Here is a 23,745-nt window from a genome sequence, read left to right on the forward strand (position 1 = left end):
ACAAGTTATGCAGAACAGTATGCTAATCTTCAGGTCGATTTCCTGTGTTCGAAGTGGTTTGGTGCTGATCTAGCTGCGTTTCAGGGACGAGACAAGCTCAGGGTCTCCATGCTGCTTTGCCATCTCGATCCCTTCCACTCTCCAAATCAATTTAAAAATTTCTTCCTACTTACTGTGGATTTTTAATGTCATCTGCCCTTATGCAAGGGGAGCTGATGAGAGCATTGAGAGGCTTAAACTTGGTTCCCTCATACAATTCTACTGACAATGTTTGCATGAGGTTCCTCCTGCTGCTGGAAAACATCGCTACGCTAGCTGCTTAAAACAAACACATACACACTCTTACAGTTCTGGAGTCAGAAGGTTGGAAGGAGTCTCGTCGGGATAATGGCAAGATGTCCGCAGGGTTGAGTTCCTTCTAGAGGCTCTGGGGAGAATCTCTTTCCTTTCCATTTCCAGTCTCTGTCGCTGGTCACCTGCAGTTCTTGGTTCACGGCTCTTCCTCCACTTTCAGAGCCAGCAAGTTAGCATTTTCTTTTTTTTTTTTTTTTTTTAAATTTTTTTTCAACATTTTTTATTTATTTTTGGGACAGAGAGAGACAGAGCATGAACGGGGGAGGGGCAGAGAGAGAGGGAGACACAGAATCGGAAACAGGCTCCAGGCTCCGAGCCATCAGCCCAGAGCCTGACGCGGGGCTCGAACTCACGGACCGCGAGATCGTGACCTGGCTGAAGTCGGACGCTTAACCGACTGCGCCACCCAGGCGCCCCGCAAGTTAGCATTTTCAAAGTCTCGGTGACACCAACTCTTTTGTCTCCCTCCTCAACATTTGGGAGACCATCACCTATCCCTAACACAAGATCACCTCCTTGCTAATCAAAGAGTGGTCCACAGACCCGGACCCACACATTAGCATCACCCAGGAGCTTGCTAGAAATGCCGAATCTCTGGGCCACCCAGGATGTGTGATCAGATTCTGCATTTGGAGGGGGATCTGTGTGGATTCACAGGCACACTGAAGCTGGAGAAATGCTGGTCTGGATGGGTTTCTCACCTTTTGTGGTTGACATTTGTGGCAGGATAATATTTTGTGGGTGCTTTCCTGGGGTTGTGTGTGTTTAGCAACATCCCTTCAGACATTGCCAGACATCCTCAGGGAAAATTCATTTCTGGCTGGGAACCACTGCCCCAGTTGGAGAACTAGAAACATACTGACAGAATCGAACTCAAAGCAACCATATACTCAGATATTAATTTGGACAGATGACTAGACACAATTTCTATAATGTAGAATGGAGTTCTTAAATGTGCTTCCTTGGGGATAAAATGTTTGCAAAAATTAAATGAAACAATCCCTATGAAAAGTTAAGCCCACACTGTAGTACATTAAAAAGATGTAAATCTATCTGTTATCATTAATATCATTTTATAAGAAGGGACCAAATGCCAGCTTTTAACTTTTGATAAAGTAAAAAATTTGTAATCGTGACGGCCAAAATGTCTTGAAGCCAATGTGTATAATGCCCAAGGTTTATTATCAGAAGAACCCAGTTCTCTCCCTTATTAAAAAGAATAGACATTGTGTCACCTGGGTGGTTTAGTCGGTTGAGCATCTGACTCTTGACTTTGGCTTAGGTCATGATCTCATGGTTCATGAGATCGAGCTCCTTGTTGGGCTCTGCATTCAGAATGGAGCTTGCTTGGGATTCTCTCTCTCCCCCTCTCGTTTCCCCTCTCCAGCATGCTCTCTCTCTCTCTCTCTTTCTCAAAAAAAGTTGTTAGACACTGGAAATAACAGAGTTGGGTCCCAAGATAAGTTAATGATTTGATAACACACCCAGTCCAGGGGGTTCCTCTGTCTTAGACTTGGAGAAAAGTGTAACTCAGAGTTGAGATAACATAGTGGAAGATTTACACAGCAGGAGGGGGCAGGTTATGGGAAAATGAGTGAAATATTCTTTATGTATTCACTTGATCTTTAACTGGGATTACCAGGAAAAAAAAATCCTTTATGTCCAGAGCAGTTTTCCACTTGGGAATCATGTGCTTAGAGGTTGGAGTCACAAGAGGGAAATGTGCCTAATGAGTAAATATAGGGAGCTGTAAATACCTTCTGGTTCCTGTCTGTCAGCCTGTGTGACCTTTGACAGGAAGGGGCATGATTTTTGTCTGTTTGCTCTGAGTCCTAATTCTGGCTGGGGACTGATGCTTCACTGCCTCCCCGCTGCCTCAGCTGAGGACAGTACTTTAGATCCTATCATCTTCATCCAGGGAGGAATTCAGACTTCCACAAGGAGACCTTCCTATCAAATACCCCAGCCTGGTGAGTTGAACACCCCAGTGCCCCATGGATGAGAGGGTCAGAGAGAACGGAAGCCGAGAACATTAACCCGTCATCACCTGAGAACCAATTCAACTTAGCCCAGAGCAAGTGATCACTGTGTTTATTTGCTTACCTAATTAGGGTATTTATTCAATGGTATTCAGTGGTATTTATGTCACTTTCACAAGAGTGAATGCTACTAACACTTTAATGGTCTTTTATACTCTTTATGATTAAATTGCTATTATAGCAATGCTAGAAAAATATGTTGAGATTGTCAAATTTTAATCAGGTGTGATTATGTTCCCTGGGGTACACTCATCAAGGTCTGGAGACAGCTTTGCCTGTCACACTAGAGAGGGGTGCACGGAGGTCAGGGATGCTCTGAACATCTTACAGTGCACAGGATGCTCCCCACCACAGGGCAGGCTCTGGGCAGGATGCCCATAGTGCAGAGACTGGGAAACCCTGAGTTAAAGAATATCAATTATTATAACACGGCTACCTTCGGGTTCTTCTTTAGTCTTGTAATACTTACTTTCCTGCCAGCAAATTCAGAGTAACCCTTTGGCTACCAGTTTAACAGTTTTAACCAAACACAATGTAACAGCTCTGTACATTTTCCCCCTAGGCTTCTGGGTGAAAAAGACATTTCCCAGGGCCTATTATCTTCCCAGGGGAATTCTACCCAACATTTAAAGAAGAGTTAATACCTATTCTTTTGAAGCAGTTCCAAAAATAGAAATGGAAGGAAAACTTCCAAAGTTATTCTATGAAGCCAGCATTACCTTGATTCCAAAACCAAACAGGAACCCCACTAAAAATGAGAATTACAGACCAGTCTCCCTTATGAACATGGAAGCAAAAATGTTCAACAAAATACTAACAAACCAAATCCAACAATTCATTAAAAGAATTATTCACCACGATCACTTGGGATTTATTTCTGGGCTGCAAGCGTGGTTCAATACCCACAAATAAATGTGATGTAATACATCACATTAATGAAAGAAAGGATAAGAACCACATGATCCTCTCAGTAGATGCAGAAAAAACATGTGACAAAATACAGCATCCCTTCTTGATAAAAACCCACGAGAAAGTAGGGATAGAAGGAACATATTTCAAGATTATAAAGGCCGTACACAAAAGACCTACAGAATATCATCCTCAGTGGGGAAAAACTGAGAATTTCCCCCCTAAGGTCAGGAACATGACAGGGATGTCCACTCACCACTGTTATTCAACATAGTGTTGGAAGTCCTAGCCTCAGCAATCAGATAACACAAAGAAATAAAAGGCATCAAAATTGGCAAGGACAAAGTGAAACTTTTACTCTTCGCAGATGACATGATACTCTGCGTGGAAAACCTGAAAGCCTCCCCTAACCCAGAAAACTGCTAGAACTGATGCATGAATTCAGCAAAGTTGCAAGATATAAAATCAATGTACAGAAATTGGTTTCAGTTCTATATGCTAATATTGAAGCAGCAGAAAGACAAATTAAGGAACCAACCCCATTACAATTGCACCAAAAAATATACATAAATAAAATATATAGGAATAAACTAACCAAAGAGGTAAAAGATCTGTATGCTGAAACTATAGAAAGTTTATGAAAGAAATCAAAGAAGACACAAAGAAATAGAAAAAACATTCCATGTTCATGGGTTGGAAAAGAAATATTGTTAAAATGCCAATACTACCCAAAGCAATCTACACATTCACTATCAAAATAACACCAGCATTTGGGGCACCTGGGTGGCTCAGTCAGTTAAGTGTCTGACTTTGGCTCAGGTCATGATTTCACAGCTTATAGGTTTGAGCCCCACGTTGGTCTCTGTGCTGACAGCTTGGAGCCTGTTTCAGATTCTGTGTCTCCCTCTCTCTCTGACCTTCCCCCACTCACACTCTGTCTCTCTCTCTCTAAAAAAATAAACACTAAAAAAATTTCAAAAAAAATTCAAAATAACACCAGGATTCTTCACAGAGCTAGAACAAACACTTTAAAAATTTGTATGAAACCAGAAAAGACCCAAATAGACAAAGCAATCTTGAAAAAGAAAAACAAAGCAGGAGGCATCACAATTCTGGACTTCAAGCTATATGACAAAGCTGTAATAATGAAGACAGTATGGTACTGGCACAAACACAGACACATAGATTAGTGGAACAGAATAGAGAACCCAGAAATGGACCCACAAATGTATGGCCAGCTAATCTTTGACAAAGTAGGAAAGAATATCCAATGGAAAAAACAAGGTCTCTTCAGCAAATGGTGTTGGGAAAACTGGACAGTGGCATACAGAAGAATGAACCTGGACCATGTTCTTAACCACACACACACACACACACACACACCCTCAAAATGGATGGCAGACCTAAATGTAAGACAGGAAACCATCAAAATCCCAGAGGAGAAAACAGATAGCAACCTCTTTGACCTTGGCCGCAGCAACTTCTTACTAGACCCTTTTCTGGAGAGGGAAGGGTAACAAAAGCAAAAATGAACTATTGGGACCTCATCAAGATAAAAAGCTTTTGCACAGTGAGGGAAACAATCAGGAAAACTAAATGGCAACTGACAGAATAGAGAAGATATTTATTTGCAAATGACGTATTGGATAAAGGGTTAGTATCCAAAATCTACAAAAAACTTAACAAACTCAACACCCAATAAATAATCCAGTGAAGGAGTGGACAAAAGACATGAGCAGATACTTTTCCAAAGAAGACATCCCAATGACTAACAGGCACGTGAAAAGATGCTCAACATCACTCATCATCGGGAAAACAGAAATCAAAATCACAACGCATTGCACTGCTGATGCAAATGCAACCTGGTGCAGCCACTCTGGAAAACGGTATGGAGATCGCTCAAAACATTAAAAATAGAGATACCCTCTGATCCAGAAATTGCACAACTAGGTATTTATCCAAAAGATACAAAAATGCTGATTCAAAGGGCACATGTACCCCAATGTTTATAGCAGCACTATCAACAATAGCCAAATTTTAAAAAGAACCCAAATATCCATCAACTGATGAACGGATAAAGATTTATGTATACATACAGTGCGCACACACACACACACACACACACACACACAGTGGAATATTACTCAGCAATCAAAAGGAATGAAATCTTGCCAGTTGCAACAATATGGATGGACTAGAGTGTATTATGCTAAGTGAAATAAGTCAGATAAGACAGATATCATATGATTTCACTTATATGTGGAATTTAAGATGAACAAAACATGAACATAGGGCAGGGGAAGGAAAAATAAGATAAAAACGGACAGAGAGGCAAACTGTAAGAGATAAATAAAGAGAACAAACTGAGGGTTGCTAGAGAGGTGTTGGGGGGGGATGGGCTAAATGGGTGATGGGCATTAAGGAGGGCACTTGTGGGGAGCAATGAGAGTTGTATGTAAGTGATGAATCACTGGGTTCTCTTCTTGAAACTAATACTGCACTGTGTGTTAACGAACTGAACTCAAATAAATACGTTTTTTAAAAGGAAAAATACTATACTCTTTGGCTTTGTGATAGTTTAGCCAAAACAATGAGGAATTTCATATTTAGATCACAAGTTATTTAGATCATAAGAACTGTCATGTATTCCTTCATGATGAGTGTTTATTAATGATGAGACATATTTATATTTTCTGCAGCATAGACTAGCTGAGCACACTAAAGGAATTCTATGATTTAGTTTTTACAAAAGTACAACCTATGAAGTAGTACTTTCATGAGCTCCACATTGTAAAAATGGGGCTCAGAGGATTTTCTTGCTCTGTTCAAAGGCATAAACCAAGTAGGGATGTAGTCTTAATTGGAATTATGTCAGGATGCTTCCTGTTCTGAAACTCTGGGAAGTGGTTCTTGACCAGAGTCGTTGCTCTGTGGATATTTGTCCATGTCTGAAGGGATTCTGCTGAATACCTTCATCCACAGGACAGCACCCAACAAAAAGAATTTTCTAGTTTCAAGGGTCAATGGTGAGATGGTGAGAAAACCTGCTCCACACTAAGGCTTCTCCAACCTCACTGTGCACACAATTCACCAGGGACTGTAGTTAAAATGCAAATTCTGATTTATCAGGGCTCCAGGGGCCCCAGCAACTCTGCTTCTCTAACAAGCTCCCTCATGGTGTTGATGCTACAGGCCTTGGTCTGTGGGGCACAGTCTGAGAGCAAAGTTGTGCTTCTGTGTTAGAAGAAATTTAAATTAGAATTAAAGTTGTTAAGATGGCAACACTACTGAAAAAATCTACAGATTGAATGTCATTATGGAAATAACAAATGGGGGGTGGGTGGGGAAAATTTTTTAAGCCCATCCTAAAATTAAATTTAAAACTTAAAATTTCAAAGCAGGAGCACAGGATGCCATCCCATTTATTTATGTCTTCTTTAATTTCTTTCAGCAATATTTTATAGTTTTCATTTATAAGTGTTTTGCTTGTAACAGGTTAACCCATCATTCACCCCAGCAAATAAATGCCCTTAAACATTGCCATTGGTATTCCATACTTGATTGGGAGATGTACAACTTGAAAAGAAATGTAGTGCATACTAATACAAAGCACAATTTAAAATTTGCTTTATCATAATCGAGGTCATCTTTGACTTGAAGGCCATAGTAAGTCATTCTTTTTTTTTTAATATGAAATTTATTGTCAAATTGGTTTCCATACAACACCCAGGGCTCATCCCAACAGGTGCCCTCCTCAATACCCATCACCCACCCTCTACTCCCTCCCACACCCGTCAACCCTCAGTTTATTCTCAGTTTTTAAGAGTCTCTGATGGTTTGCCTCCCTCCCTCTCTAACCTTTTTTTTTTCTTTCCCTCCCCCATGGTCTTCTGTTAAGTTTCTCAGGATCCACATAAGAGTGAAAACATAGGTATCTGTCTTTTTCTGTATGACTTATTTCACTTAGCATAACACTCTCCACTTCCATCCATGTTGCCACAAAAGGCCAGATTTCATTCTTTCTCATTGCCACGTAGTATTCCATTGTGTATATAAACCATAATTTCTTTATCCATTCGTCAGTTGATGGACATTTAGGCTCTTTCCATCATTGGTCATTGTTGAAAGTGCTGCTATAAACATTGGGCATAGTAAGTCATTCTATTCATTCGAATTTCTTTTTCCATGTAGACTCCACTGGTAGACAAGTATTTTATAATCAGTTTGCCAGTGACTATGTAAGCAATGGTGACATACAGCCATGAAGCCATACAGCCAGAAGAGAATGGGATCCTAATTAGGAAAATAAAACCAATGGCCTTTTATGAAACACACTAGTATGTTCATCAGGAAGAGCAGGTAGAGATACACAAAGGAATGACAAACACAAAGTGAAAAACTGTGGTCTCAGATTTAGAATAGAATAGAATAGAATAGAATAGAAAAAATAGAATGGGATAGGATAAGATAGGATAGGATAGGAACAAATGGTCTACTTACCAAATTGAATTTTTCCATCAGAATGGTAACAAATGTCTATTCTGTTAGTAAAACTAAAGACATATTGAAAGGGGTGATTTTTGTCATTTGGGAAGAAATTATTCTTAAGAAACCCAAGCAATTCAATGAGATAAATGGGAATTCCTAATTTTTCCATATCACAGGGTGGGAATCAATTTAGAAATAAAGAAAGAAAATGAAGGGAAAATTGTTGGATATCAGAGAGAGGGAAAAATTTAATAAATGACTGACTAAATTGTACTGAGTAGTTAAAAAAAATAAAACTTCCAGGAAATAAGGAAGCAAATTCTATGTCCAGAATTTGCTTCAAAAATCACAACTTCTGAGTCTAAACCTCTTAGGCCAGCAGTCATGGGAAATTCTTCAGCCCAAGACAATTAGCCCTTTTATAGCTGCCATTGTAGAGAATCTCCTCAGAGCGCCCTTTATGTCTCTGTTCCTCAGGCTGTAGATGAAGGGGTTCAGCATGGGCGTGACCACCGTGTACATCACTGAGGCTGTGGCACTTGAGTGGGAGCCCTGGGTAGCAGCAGAGCTGAGGTACACTCCCAGGCCAGTACAATAAAATAAGGAGACAACCGAGAGGTGAGATGCACAGGTGGAAAATGCCTTATACTTGCCCAGAGCTGATGAGATCCTACGTATGGAGGAAACTATCTTAGAATAAGAGTAAAGGACCCCAGCCAGGGGAGCACCACCCAGCAGCACAGTTGCAAAATACATCATCATGTCATTAAGAAAGGTGTCAGAACAGGCAAGTTGGATCATCTGATTGAGTTCACAGAAAAAGTGGGGGATTTCCACCTCTGTACAGAAGGACAGCCACAACACCATTAAGGTTTGTAACAAGGAATAAAGAACACTCATGATCCAGGACACCAGAACCAGGAGTCCACAGAGCTGGGGGTTCATGATGATTGTGTAGTGCAGGGGGTGACAGATGGCCACAAACCGGTCATAGGCCATCACACTCAGGAGAAAGTCATCCAACACTGAAAAGATTATGAAGAAGTTCATCTGTGCAATGCAGTCCTCATAGGTTATGACTTTGCTCTGGGTCTGGATGTTCCAGAGCATCTTCGGGATGGTGGTGGAGGTGAAGCAAATGTCTACAAAGGACAGGTTGGCCAGGAAGAAGTACATGGGGGTGTGGAGGTTGGGGTCTGTGCTGATGGCCAAGATGATGAGCAGGTTTCCAAATACAGTGATCAGGTACATGGAGAGGAAAAGCCCAAATATGAGGGGCTGTAGTTCTGGTTCTTCTGAAAATCCCAGAAGAAAAAATTCTGAAATTTGTGTTTTGTTGCTCAATTCCATGTGGTGGAGGTGGCTTCTTGGAAAGAAGGAGATAACATGAGTACATTTCACACAAACCTTCATTACTCACAGAATTGAAATACTACTTTTATAGTTTGGAGTCCAGAAATTCATTTTAATATGTTGTATGTGGATACGGTCCCCTTCAGGAATGCACCTGGACATATCTGATATGTTCTGTGTGTTTTTTTCAATCAGCTTCTTTCCTAAGGGATCATATATTTTACAGTTTTACTAAGAAGTTCTTCAAGAATTTCAGGAATATACATTGAGTGCTGACCATGTGTCAGGCACTATCTAAGGAATGAGCATAAGGTGTTAAAGAAAAAAAGTCCTACAATGATAGAGAAAAAATATAAGCAAATAAGAGAATTGTATAACTTTTTAGATGGTGAGGAGTGTTATGAAGAGAAGAAAAACAGGCATAAAACAAAGCAAATAGGGCATTCTATTTTTGTGGGTATTAAAACAAGGTGCTGTCGAAAAAAACCACCAGACGCTGAATAGAAGCGAGGCAAGATTTTATTCACGGCTGGGCCAAACCTGATCTCCTGATCTTAAGGAGAAAAGTGCAGAGAATGGCCCTGAACAAAGGTAGCAGTGAGCTTATATGGATTTTAGCAAGTCAGAATACGTCATTATTTAGTTAACCAATTACAATTTACAACATCTCATGGTAGCCAATTATATTGTGACATACAGACCTTAGTTTTGGTGGGAACCTATCAATTTAAAGTTTTTTGTCTTAAGAGGGCTTAAAATGACGAAAGTTAGACACCTTGTTGTAAGTTGCAATCGCTTATGAACTCCAGACAGCAAAAACAGGATCAAAACACGTTTATTACGGCTGGGCCAGACAGGGAAATACAACAGGTCCTGAAAGTCTGGCCCCGAACAAACTTTGGGGATGTCTTTTAAGGGCTGTATCGACCAATCGGGTTGCAAAAGGGTGGCAGTTTGAAAGGGCGGGCACCAATCACACAATGTTGTAGGTTTTTAAAATGTAAGGCGGGCACCAATCACACAGTCCTGAAGAATTTCAAAATATAACTTGTTGACCTAGCTAGTTGAATGCTGAATCACAGTGTTTACAATATTAATCTTCTATCTAGTTCGAACAGGATGCGGTGCCTGAGAATGGGGAAGGGTGATTACGCCAAGCAGGTTTACAAAAGCTCAAACAAGCAGTTAAGAGGAAGTTTTATTTCTCAGTAACTCAGCAAATGTGGTTTTAAGCAGAACTAATATCTAGGGAACAGGAACAGCACTTCTAGGAAAGCCCAAAACAAACACTGGTTCAGCATCTTATACTCTGGGGTCCTTCTAAGCTTACATAGGTCATAGTTTACTCCCAGGCTACAGGAGGCTAGCTATGTTTGCCCTAAGATACCGTGGGGCAGTGAGTTCGTGACTTTTTACATGTTGGTCTTGCCTAGGCCAGATCTTGGTAGAAGGGATGGGGGAGCGTTTTGCAACCTAAGTTATCCATTTAGCAAGCAGGCGAAGTTATGGAAGTGAGATAGGGCGGTTAGTAATTTCTGATAACCCTAATAGGGAACTACATAAGCTTTTATCTCAATTTTTCATGAAAGGTCAGTTTAAGCCAAACTTATATACAATAAGCTTTCTGATATCTTACAAGTTGATCTATTACAGGTATTTGGGCAAATTCTGCAACAAGGTGATATTGGAACACAGACCTTGATAAGACAGAGAGGTAGATGTGGGAGTATGGGGGAAATGTGCCCAGCAGAGGGAATGGCCAGTGCAAAGTCCCTGACGAATGTACTTGTTTCAAATGTTCAAATCAAAAAGGAAGCCAGTGCTACAAGGGGAATGAGCCTGAGAGACACTGATGACAGATGCTGTCAGACATGTGATGAAGGAAGTGACCTCTCTGCTACTACTGTGACCTCAAGGCACAGGGCCGTTCTTGTCCACACTACCTTTCCTTCTGTATTCATCGTGCTGCAAAGCCATCCCATGAATTGACACAGAACCCCGTCTTGGTGCCTGCTCTTGACTGAGTTCTGGCCCCTGTATTGTGTCACCTTGAGATTAGGAGTCCTGGCCCCTGTTGTGAGGACTGATCAACCTCTACAAGTCACACACACACACACACAGGACACCGTGGTCTTCTGGGTTGTGTAATCCCTGTCTTTACAGCCCCCACCATCCAGGTTATGCTGGGAATGGATACAACCCAAATAGACCAGATCAGTGATCTTTCCCCTGAAAAATGTAGAAATGGTTCCTGGAAATGTTAATCCCTAAGCCTCCCATGGGCAAATGAGGTTGAAGCTCCATGTTGGGATGGCCATCTCCTGTTGTGTATTTCACAAACTTATGTTTAATAAGTGGAAAGACAGAGGGATGGTGAGTGAAATGGATGAGGCAGAGTGTGGAGAATAAGCTTAGGAATTCCCTGAGCTTGCACCGATGAGTTAACAAGGCATAAAGAAAGAGAAAGCCACAGGATGAAGGCATCCAACAGTAGGTAAACAGGGCAAAGGTCCCAGTATAGGACAAAAGTATAGGAATAGGAAATCTCAGGATAGAAGCATCCAAAATGAGGTAAAAAGTTTAGGTATTCAGGGCAGAAACACCCCCCAACTGAATACAATAGCAGCAGAAAGCTGCTTTCCCAGGAAGGAAGGACTAAAATTAGGTAAATGGATAAACAGGGCTGTAGACCTCAGCAAGGGGAAGTTGCCCCAAGGGGAGCTAATTAGCAAAAGAAAGGTGCCTTGTAGACCCTAAGGTAGCCTGCTCTGTCTGGCTTGCGTCCTAGGCCAGTTTAGGTAAACAGAGGTGGCGCCTCATGTCTGCTGTAAACAACCATCTGCCTGGCACCAGGATTTGTTTTGCATTGACCCAAACCCCTAACACCACACGTCTTCAAACCCCAGCTTCCCCCACGCCCATGAGTTAATGTTGACGGTTCCATTGTCTCTCTGCCTGCCCATCACACCTGTAAGCCTCCTGATCCTAATGAAAACAGAGCAAGGACCCTTACTCAGGGCCTTGTCTCCTCCTGGACATTTGCCTCTCTTGCATTACAATCCTGTGTCCCCTCTCTTGCTAGACAAGACCCAGAGTCTAGGACAACAGAACAAGGATGCAGTAAGCTCAGGGGGTCCCCAAGGGATTGTGACAAACAGTAACCTCCCTCGCTTCTGGAAGCTTTGCACCCGACCACCTCCCCTGATGCCCAGCAAAAACTATGTGAGAACACATTTAACTCCCCCCAAAGACGAAAGTGCTGATATCTTCCTAATGTCAAACACCTTACATATGGCGGGGCCAAGGGAAAAAATGAGCAAGAGGATAAGCCAACACTTCACAAAAGGAAGTACACACAATTGGCTGCAAGGTGCACAGTTACAAGGTCAACCACGGAAGACTTCGCTTTCACGTGCCTCTTGCATCATTACTTGGGCAATTAGTCTTCATGGGGGCTGACAGCAGGTGAGGGCAGCCCTGTTATCCCTTTCACTTTTTAATGTTTATTTCTTTCAGAGAGAGAGAGGGAGCACAAGCAGGGGAGGGAGAGAGGGAGAGAGCACAAGCAGGGGAGGAGGGAGAGAGAGACAGAGAGAGAGAGAGAGAGAGAGAGAGAGAGAGAGAGAGAGAGAGAGAAAGCACACAAGCAGGGGAGGGACAGAGTCCCAAGCAGGCACCATGCTGTCAGCACAGAGCCCAACAAGGGGCTGGATCTCACAAACGGTGAGATCTGAGCTGAGCCGAAACCAAGAAGAGGTCTCTTAACCCACTGAGCCACCCAGGCGCTCATCTCCCATCCCTATGTGAGGTCCTCTCATTGATACTCTTGGACTCTGGGTATTGGTCTCTTTTTCACAAACCCAAAGGGCACCTCGAATCCTCATTCTGTATGTCAGCCAGTGGACAGAGGCTTCCCCAGACCATGCTCTGTAAATGCTCCTGACATCACGACAGTCCAGTTTTGTACCAAATAACTTGTTTCACATGATTATGCTTGACTGCATGATGCCATCCGTATATTTATATTATTGTTCTCTGTCCTTGGTGCTACACAGAAACATACGCTGGTGAAGGGATTTCACCTTCTTTGTTGACTTTTGTTTTTGTCACAAATGTATGTCACTATATGGTTAATATGAAAAACCCAAGGATATGAAAAATTATAGAATGAAAAAAATAAAGGGATGATGCAACCACGTTAAAATGAGTAGTTTGAAAACAACTGTCCACAGCAAAATATGTGAAACATAAAAACTAACTGAAATTGGCTATAGAAAAGAAATTATTAAGGATATCAACATGGATTCATAATTAAATTGTCAATGGCTTACACATGAAAAAGAATATATAATGTTCCTAGAATGCTCAGTTTTTATTTGTTAAATGAGTCAGAAATTAGGTCTCAATGTATAAGGACATTGACCATATGGCAAGGTTTTATTTCTGTTTAGTTGGAAAAGGTTGAATCGCTATATAACAGCTAGAATAAATGAATATCTAAACCAGTGCTGGCAGCAATGGATATCTATGTGGAAGAATATGCAATTGGTCCCCTCCTCAGACACTTCACAAAAATTCAGAGGGATTATGACCCCAGTGTAAGTGTAACCATACAATATAGCAGAACATCAAGGAAACTACATATAACATTCACAGGTGAGCAAACCCACTAAATAAAGCCATAATCTCAGAAGTAGGAAGATAGATTTATTTAAATAAAATTTAAAAATTTTATGATCAAAATATGTTGCAAAAATCAATTGAGAAACAATGATCTCAGGAAATCATTTGAAATGCTGATAATGTTTGAGAGAGAGAGAGAGAGAGAGAGAGAGAAAGAATAACCTATGGGCATATAATAATAATAAAACCAATCAGACGGTCATCAAACATATGACCTTGGCTGAAACTGAGGGATAGTTTAGGAAAATAACAAGATTTAGGAAAATAACAAGAACTGTCTCCTTCACCCAGCAGCCTGGAAAAAAACTTACAGGGCTGTTATGTTGTTTGTGGTTGAAACTTTCCAATAGGAGCCAAAGGGTTATTCTGAATTTGTTGGGGTAAGAGTAAGTGTTACAAGGTTGAAGGCAGAACCTGAAAATGACTGTATTACAGATACTGACATTCTTTCACCAGGAGTTTCCCAGTCTCTGCACCCATCCTGCCCAGAGCCTGCCCTGTGGTGGGGAGCATCCTGGGCCCTGTAAGATGTTCAGAGCATCCCTGACCTCTGTGCACCCCTCTCCAGCCTGACAGACAAAGTGTCTCCAGACATTGGTCAATGTCCCCTGGGGGACAAAATTATACTCGATTAGAAACACACATTGAATTTAACAATCTCAACATAGTTTTTCTAGCATGGCCATAATAGCGATTGAATGATAAAGAATAAGAAAGCTCTTCAAGAGTGTGAATGGCACTCCCTCTGAGACTGACACAGCCACTGAATAAATACATGAATTAATTAAGCAAACAAACACCGTGACCACTTGCTCCGGGCTAAGTTGGATTGGCTCTCAAGTGGTGACAGTTAATGATCTTGGCTTCCATTCTCTCTGACCCTCTCACCCACGGTCCACTGGGCTGTTGGATTCACCTAGCTGGGGTGTCTGATGGGAAGGTCTCCTTGTGGAAGCCTGAATTCTTCCCTGGATAGCAGATGATAGGGACTAAAGCTCTGCCCTCACCTGAGACAGCAGGAGGCAGTGAAACATCAGTCCTCAGCCAGAACTAGGATTTAGAACAAACAGAAAAGCATGCCCCTTCCTGTGCAAGGTTGCACGGGCTGACAGACAGGAGACCAGGAGGTATTTAAAGGTCCCGGTGTGTGCTCATTAGGTATATTCCCTCTTCTTACTCCAGCACAGTTCCCAAGCGGAACACTTTTGCACACATAGGAAATTTCTAATGAACCATGTTCCCAAGAGAACCATGTTCCCAGTTTAGAAGTAGTGAATCCTCAGGGACACCAGGGTGGCTCAGTCGGTTGGGCGTCAGACTTCAGCTCAGGTCATGGTCTTGTGGTTTGTGAGTTCGAGCCCTGCTTTGGGTCTGTGCTGGCAGCTTGGAGTCTGGAGCCTGCTTCAGATTCTGTGTCTCCCTCTCTCTCTGCTCCTTCCCCACTCTCAGTGTCTGTCTCTCAAAACTAAACATTAAAAAAAAAGTAGGGAATCCAGTTGGATGGGCTTTTTTTTTGTTTGTTTGTTTTGTTTTTTGTTTTTTGTTTTTTTTTTTAACTCCTTTTCCTTGAGCTTGCCTCCCTCCTGGTGAGTAAATCTCCCAGCACCTATCTCAGCTCCCAGGTACGGTTTCCTCCAGGTCTAAGACTGAGGGATCCTGCCTGGACTAGGTCTCTTTATCTTCAAAGCATTGATTTGTGGTGGGGACCCAGCTATCTCCAGACGTGTTTACTCTTCTTTTAAATGTGGTGGAGAACTCAGTTCTTCTGATAATAAACCTTGGGCACTACGCACATTGGGTTCAAGATACATTTGCCGTTACTATTAGGACTTTCTTACTTTATCTCAAGCTAAAAGCTGTCACTTAGTCCCACTTATAAAGGCTTTGTTAATTATAAGAGATATACTTAGGTCTTTGTACATGCTATCACCTGTATCGAGCATTTACAGGGAATGTTTAATTCAATGTTCTGTAAACGTGTCGTCCCTGAGAAACTCCATTTCTAAACTCCATTCTCCAGGCAGGAATGTGCTTGGTGGCATCTGGTGATCTTCCCGAAGTCAGTGCTCGAGGATGTGGGCCTTGAGTGGGATTCTGTCGGGATGCTTCTGGTTCTCAAGCTTGGGGGCAGTGGTTCTCAACCAGAAATGAATTTTCCCCTGGGGATGTCTGGTGACGTCTGAAGGGATGCTGCTAAACACCTCGTCCACAAGAAAGCACCCTCCAAAAATAGACTTAAGCTGTCCCAAAGGTCTGGTGAACAAGTGAGAAAACCTATTCTAGACCAGCCCTTCTCCAACCTCACATGGTCTACAAATGTTTATGAATCCACACGGATCCTGCTGCAAATGCAGCATCTGAGTGATAGTCCCCGGGTGGCCCAAAGCTTCTGCATTTTTGACAAGCTCTCACTTATTATTTATGTGCAAGTTCCAGCCCGTGTACCACTCTTTGGTTAGCAAGGGTGTGATCCTGTGTTAGAGACAGATGTAGGTAGTTTTAGAGATCTCCTATACAAAAAATCATCGTTGCATGTAATTTGGAGGGAATAGTGTATCCCTCCTTCTAGAGGCTGTGTCAATTCTGTGTTTGCTTCTTTTATAGGCAGGCACTAGTGTGGCACGAAATAATACACCCGGGTTTTGTTTTTTTCATGTGTCTATTATTTTGTAATAGTTTTAGTACAGTTGACACACAAGGTTACAACAGTGGGAGGTGCAGGCTTCCAGTTATGGGACGAATAAGCCATGGGAATAAAAGGCCCAGCATAAGGAATGCAGTCAATTTATTGTAACGGTGCAGCCCGGGGACAGACAGTAGCTGCTCTCATGGTGACAGAGCATAATGTATAAACTAGTCAAATCACCTGAAAACAATGCACTTTTGAAAAAGACTTTTTAGAAGACAGAGGAGGAGCCTCCCAAGCAGGTCCACATCGTAATCAGTGCTTACGAACATGGTATTTTCTAGAGCTCAGGGAATCAAGGTAGGCGATTGAACAGGGCTGCCAATCAGCTGCCATTCAGATACAACGATTAGCTGTGATTGTCCAGGTGGCACTCAGGTAGTCATGACAGTCCTCCAAATGTTGAGGAGGGAGTCAAAAGAGTTGGTGTCAGAGAGACTTTGAAACTGCTACCCTGTTGGCTCTGAAGGTGGAGAGAGAGCCATGACCAGAGAATGCAGGTGACCGGTGACAGAGACTGGAAATGGAAAGGAAACAGATTCTCCCCTGAGCCTCCAGTAGGAAGTCAACCCTGCAGACTTCTTGCTATTAGCCCGATAAGACTCCTTCCGAGCTCTGACTCCAGAACTGTAAAGGTGTGTATGTTTTAAGCAGCTAGTGTGGAGATATTTTACAGCAGCGGTAGGAATCTCATACTGACACAGTCAATAAAATTATTTGAGACAACCAACTTTAAGCCTCTTGATTCACTCATTAGCTTCCCTTGGTTAAGGGCAATTTACATTTTAACAACCCACAATACGAGGTAAGCGATGAACCATGGGGATCTACCCCCAAAACCAAGAGCACGCTTTACACACTGTATGCTAGCCAATTTGACAACAAATTATATTTTAAAGACGCCACAATATGTAGAAAAATAATTAAAACAGTTTGGAGATATTCTGCCCAGTAGGTGGTAGAGTGAATTCCTGTGTACATAAATGTGATGTGGTCTGACTATAATGTCTTTGAGGCAACAAAATAGGAAGGGAACTCGTGATCAAAATTAGGGTCACCGACATCTTTTTTATCCATTCATCAGTCAATGGATATTTGGGCTCTTTCCATAGTTTGGCTATTGTTGATAGTGCTGCTATAAACATTGGGGTGCAGGTGCTCTTTAATGGATAAAGAAGATGTAATATATCCCTACAATGGAATATTAGTCAGCCATCAAAAAGAACGAGATCTTTTTGCAACAACATGGATGGAACTTGATGGTATTATACTCAGTGAAATAAGTCAGTCAGAGAAAGACAAATGCCATGGTTTTGCTCATATGTGGAATTTAAGAAACAAAACAGGTGAACACAGGGGAATGGAAGGAAAAATAAGATAAAAATGGAGAGAGGCAAACCATAAGAGACTCTTAAATAAAGAGAACAAATTCAGGGATGCTGGAGAGGAGGTGTGTGTGTGTGGGGGGGAATGGGCTAAATGGGTGAAGGGCATTAAGGAGGGCACTTGGGAAGAACACTGGGTGTCATGGCAAGCGATGAATCACTGGGCTCTACGCCTAAAACCAATAGTAAACTGTATGTGAACTAACTTAATTTAAATACATAAATTTAAAAACAAAAATTAACTTCACTCATTGTAATTTAACATTTTGTGTCTTTATCTCTGCTTCTTTTTATTTTAGGTTGATTCAACCATTCGTTCTTCCTCTCCAGTGCTATCCTCTCCAACTTTTTCTCAAGTCTCCTTTCAACATAAAGATGAAATCATAAATCATCTGTGTGTGTACACATTATAAGAAAGAAAAATGTGTGCAAACACACACACACACATATGACACAACCACTACACTTGAATGGTTTCCTTGGAGTAAAAAATGTATATCCATGCATTTCATTCTTTCCTTACATTTCACTGGAAGTTATGTTGAGCATCCACTCTGCCTTCAGAAATAAGGAAAGAGACGCTTAGGGAGTTTATAATCTTAAGAATTACCTAAGAAAGCAGTTAAAGCTTAAATTATACACAAATGGAAAATTGCACTATGTGCTATGAATTTTCGTGTAGCTCGTTTAATTCATCAAACTGTACCCTTTAAATATGTGGTGTATTGTGTGTAATTATACTCTAATTAACTGGGAACATATCTATGGTGCAGGCTAAGGGTTGGATAGAGAGCACAGATAGATGATTCTCCTTTACAGGTTTGGGAGATAGCTCTTCTAACAGGGAAGGAAAACCAATGTTACATACGGGTGTAGGAATACTGGGATTCAATGCAAAGAATTCACATGATAATTCATTTTATTTAGAAATAGAAGAATACCCTGCACATAGAAATGTAGTAATAAGACCATAAATTGACTGAGACAGTAGAGCACTACAACCACACACAGCATCAGGGATGAGCCCTAGAAATACAACAGAGAGATTCGTACCAGACCACAGATGCATGAGGAGCCCAGCAGAGATTAGAAATGCTTCCCAGAGCTCCTGGGTGGCTCAGTCCCTTAAACGTCTGACTTTGGCTCAGGTCATCATCTCACGGCTTGAGGGTTCAAGCCCTGCATCAGGCTCTGTGCTGACAGCTCAGAGCCTGGAGCCTGCTTCAGATTCTGTGTCTCTGCCCCTCCCCCACTTGTGCTCTGTCTCTCTGTCTCAAAAAAATAAATAAATGTTAAAAAGAAAAAGAAAGAAATGCTTCCCGATATGATCCCGTTTTATGCTAAAGTTATCATCGATGAGGAGAACAAAAGCAAGAGAAATGTAGCTTAACATCAGTGTCCTTACAACTCGCAGTCCACTGACAAATCCCTGAATCATGTCCAGGAACTCGAGGCTGCATTAATGTTAATGTTTTATTAGACAAGAAAAGCAACCTTATCTTGACAAGAGCCAAACCTCCATGGCCCCGTAAACCTCACTTTCAGCATAAAGGAATTCCTTAGAAACATGCTATCTCTACTCCCCTCCTCCATAAACTTAAAAGTATATGAAAAGTCATTCTTTACAATCCCAGTGTAGCTCTTTCTGCCCATGGGTCCTATCTCCAAGCTCTAATAAACGCACCTTTTTGCATCATAAAAAGTCTCAAGAATTCTTTCTTCACCATTGTGCTCAGCATCCCCACATCATTATGATATCCTGTTTGATAAGAACAGCCTGTTTGTTATACAGCAACACCTGGCTGACACAATCACCCCAGCAAACAGACTTGAGGTGATCAGACATGTGCTGCTTTTTATTTGTGGCATATGGTCTGACAATTGAGGAGAGTGGTTGTCATCCTTCTGTGGTTCAAGTCTATTTCTCGTGACTTGATGAACAAGTGACTATATGTAGGCTCCCCTCAAGGTAACGGGGAGAGTTTGTAGGACATGCACGTTTGTGCAGAAGACCTGGGGACCCTGAACCACATGCCAGCAGGACATCCAGCTCTCGTGTGAAGCATCCTCTGGTCATGCAGGTGGGAGAGATTTCAGAGCAAGACAGAGGTACGAAATGGATGGGGCTGATACTGTTCCTTTGCCAACCCTTAGCATTTGTGACAAAAATTAAGAAAAGTGAGTTATTTTATGTATAATACCAGGAAGTGTCATATTAACAGGTAGCACTGGAAGTTCTCAAGTAGAAATAGGAAGAAAATTCCATGATAAAGCATAGAAGACACTGAGCAATCCTTCACCTCAAAAACTAAGTCCCTTCAGCTGTGGACACAAATGTTCTATGCTTCAATAAATAGATGCACAGGACCAACTGTTGAAAGAAAGAAAGAAAGAAAGAAAGAAAGAAAGAAAGAAAGAAAGAAAGAAAGAAAGAAAGAAAGAAAAAGAAAGAAAGAAAGAAAGAAAGAAAGAAAGAAAAAGAAAGAAAAGAAAGAAAAAGAAAGGAAGGAAGAAAGAGATAAAAAAGGAAGAAAAAAAGAAAAAAGAAAGAAAAAAAGAAAAAAAAGAAAGAAACTTGTGTAGTAACAGACAGTGTTTTGAAATTTTGCCTCCTCGTATTTATGGTCGTCCTGACACTAAGAATATATCCGGTTGATCTACTTATTTAAGTTTGTCTTTCCATGTAGACTCCACTGGGAGATATATTATGCTGAACAAGTTTTGTCTTGGGCTATGGTAGTCTTCCTGGACACCGCACTGAATAACAGGGAAAAAACAGGAGACCGATTAGGAAATACAGTAGCATGTTTTTTAGAGTAAGTGCCTGACATTAAGCTCTTGATTATAATGTAAATGCCTGAAATTAAGCTTTGGATTTCTGGGACATCCATTTGAAAACAACCATGTTGAACAAACATACTGTCAGGTGTATGACACAATTACCAAATTAGCACTCAGACCGTCCCAGCCAGGAAGTTCCTGTTGACAAAGCCCTGGGTAACTAATGTAACTGCCCTTGAGTGACCTTGCTTTTCCCCTTCAGCTGCTGAAATCTGCTCCTATAAAACTGTTCAATAAGGTGTGAACCCGCAACCCCCTAGCCACTCTGGCCATGGTCCTCAATAAAGCCAGATCCCTCAGCGGTGCTCCCAGTGTCTGTCAATCTCTGTCTTCCTTTCTCATACCTCTCCAAATGGCCTTTGGTCATCCCATGTGCCCTCCGGGATCTGTGAGTAAGAGGCATTGCTTTTTTAGAGTTTTCTGATGGTGGTGCCGAGGTGTGTCTTCTGATGACAATAAGAACCCTAGGGCCAGTGAGTCACAGCATAAGGTCTGGGAATGTCCACAAGCACATGGGCACGGGTGAGTGCCGGGGCTTTCCTAGCCAGAGCCTTGTGGTGTCAATAGCCAGAGGCTTAAAGGGAACACTGTTAGAGTCCACATCATCAGTAGGAATGCTTAGGTTGTGATGTAAAAAGATTGACAGACACAAGGTGAAAACTTTGGTTTGTATGTTCATCTACAATAAAATTATGGAGAGGGCTTAGGAGCCAAGTGTAGCTTTTTTCCATATGAAGACTATAACTCGTGATTATGTTCTTGGAAAATCTAGGGGAGATTTACTTCTCGTGGGATAAGTCATTTGAAAAGAAATTATTTTTAAGAAATCCAACTTGTCCCATTAGATACAGAAATTTCCAGGCATTTATGTTCTAAGGCTGGGGAAGACATTGGGGACATATGAAAATGGACAAAGGGGAAACTGTCAGACAGAGCAGAAGCTTGATAAAGTGAGTTCCTTAAATGTATAGAAAAGTTGAAAGCAAACAAGAGGAAATTCCAGGAGAAAAACAGAAGGAGCAGATTCTCCTGCCAAAGTCTATTCAAGGAAGAGCAGTTCTTGGTTCTGAGGCTCTGCCCTGCAATCATGGACACGTCTCCAACCCCAAGACAGTTGGCCATTACATCACTTGAACCCCAACAATTCTTTTCAGAGCCCTCTTTATGTCTCTGTTCCTCAGGCTGTAGATGAAGGGGTTCAGCATGGGCGTGACCACCGTGTACATCACCGAGGCTGTGGCACTTGAGTGGGAGCTCTGGGTAGCAGCAGAGCTGAGGTACACACCAAGCATCGTACAGTAAAATAAACACACGACCGACAGGTGAGACGCACAGGTGGAAAATGTTTTGAACTTGCCCTTAGCTGATGCAATCCCACGTATAGAGGAAACTATCTTGGAATAAGAGTAAAGGATCCCAGCAAAAGGACCACCACCCAGCAGGACAGCTGCAAGATACATCACCACGTTATTAAGAAAGGTGTCAGAACAGGCAAGCTGGAGCATTTCATTGAGTTCACAGAAAAAGTGGGGAATTTCTACCTGTGTACAGAACGATAGCCGCAACATCATTAAACTCTGTAACAGGGAATTCAGGACACACATGATCCAGGACAACAGAACCAACAGCCCACAAAGCTGGGGGTTCATGATGATCGTGTAGTGGAGGGGGTGGCAGATGGCCACAAACCTGTCATAGGCCATCACACTCAGGAGGAAGACATCCATCACAGCAAAGAGTATGAAAAAATAAATCTGTGTGATGCAGTCATCATAGGTTATGACTTTGCTCTGAGTCTGGATGTTCACCAGCATCTTTGGGATGGTGGTGGAGGTGAAGCAGATGTCTACAAAGGACAGGTTGGCCAGGAAGAAGTACATGGGTGTGTGGAGGCGGGAGTCAGAGCTGACGGCCAGGATGATGAGCAGGTTCCCAAACACAGTGATCAGGTACATGGAGAGGAAAAGCCCAAATATGAGGGGCTGCAGTTCTGGTTCTTCTGAAAATCCCATAAGAAGAAATTCTGAAGTTCCTGTATCATTTCCTGGGTCCATGTGGTGGAGGTGACTACCAGTAAAGGGGAAAATAACATGACAAAACTTCACATGGGCCTGGCCCACATTGTTCAAATGCTACCATGTATTTCCAGTCAATAAAATAATTTCAATATTTTGTGAATGGATCTGGGCCCCTTGAGGGGATCACTGTTTCCTCTCTGATTAGTAATTTTCATCCCAACATCAGTTGTTCCCTCAATGGCCAGGTATCATAGAGTTAATAAGAAATTATTTCATGCATTTGAGGAATATATGGAGTGTCAACCATGCTGTCAGCATTTTCAAGTCATAAGGTAGAGGGTGTTGGAGAGGAATGGTACCTTCAATTCAATGATGGTGACTGGATATACACCCATATAGAAATGATATAATTCTGAGATAGGAACAGAGGCTATAAAGAAAATGAAGGCATGTAAAAAGAGAGAGTGGATGGAGTGTTATGTTGGGTGTTCGGTCAAGATTGGCTAAGAAGGTGACATTTAAGCAGAGACTTGAAGGAAGAAAAAAAACATCCTGGAAAGTGGAAAAGGGTCAGCCAGTGCAAAGGCCCTGAGGAGGCATTATTTTTTTTTTTCCAGAAAATCAAGGCTCAGAAGGAAGCCAGTGTGTTGAGGGGAATGGACAAGAGGTAATTGTTGTGAATTTCATGAAGACATGTGGCCTCACAGCTGGTTAAGGTTCAAGACACAGGGAGCTCCTCACCCACACTATGTACCTTTTGCACTTTATTCATCTGGTTACTGTGGTGTCCTGTCCGTGGAACATCTCTTCTCAGTATCACACCCAACATCCTGAGAAAACACTTCAGGGGTGGTCGCATTGAAGGAGGTTGGAATTTTTAACAGGTAGCAAAGGGGCACTTTCTAATTTTGCTGTCAGAATTGTGAAGTGTTATAAAACCCTGGGAGACTGTGCAGACATTTACAAATATTAAAATACATGGGGCACCT

General features: G+C 41.8%; 2 protein-coding genes across 2 annotated transcripts; both read right to left on the bottom strand.

Moving 5' to 3' along the window:
* Positions 1-7,119: 7,119 nt before the first annotated feature.
* LOC131510479 (olfactory receptor-like protein OLF4) lies at positions 7,120-10,016 on the bottom strand. Its single transcript, XM_058727670.1, has one exon. The coding sequence runs from the start codon at positions 9,201-9,203 to the stop codon at positions 8,187-8,189; it is 1,017 nt and encodes a 338-aa protein (XP_058583653.1). The 5' UTR covers positions 9,204-10,016; the 3' UTR covers positions 7,120-8,186.
* Positions 10,017-21,859: 11,843 nt separating this feature from the next.
* On the bottom strand, positions 21,860-22,819 carry LOC131510486 (olfactory receptor-like protein OLF4). The gene has a single exon (XM_058727677.1). The coding sequence runs from the start codon at positions 22,790-22,792 to the stop codon at positions 21,860-21,862; it is 933 nt and encodes a 310-aa protein (XP_058583660.1). The 5' UTR covers positions 22,793-22,819.
* Positions 22,820-23,745: the final 926 nt, after the last annotated feature.

Source organism: Neofelis nebulosa, chromosome 4 (assembly GCF_028018385.1).
Source record: "Neofelis nebulosa isolate mNeoNeb1 chromosome 4, mNeoNeb1.pri, whole genome shotgun sequence".
Classification (NCBI taxonomy): Eukaryota; Metazoa; Chordata; class Mammalia; order Carnivora; family Felidae; genus Neofelis; species Neofelis nebulosa.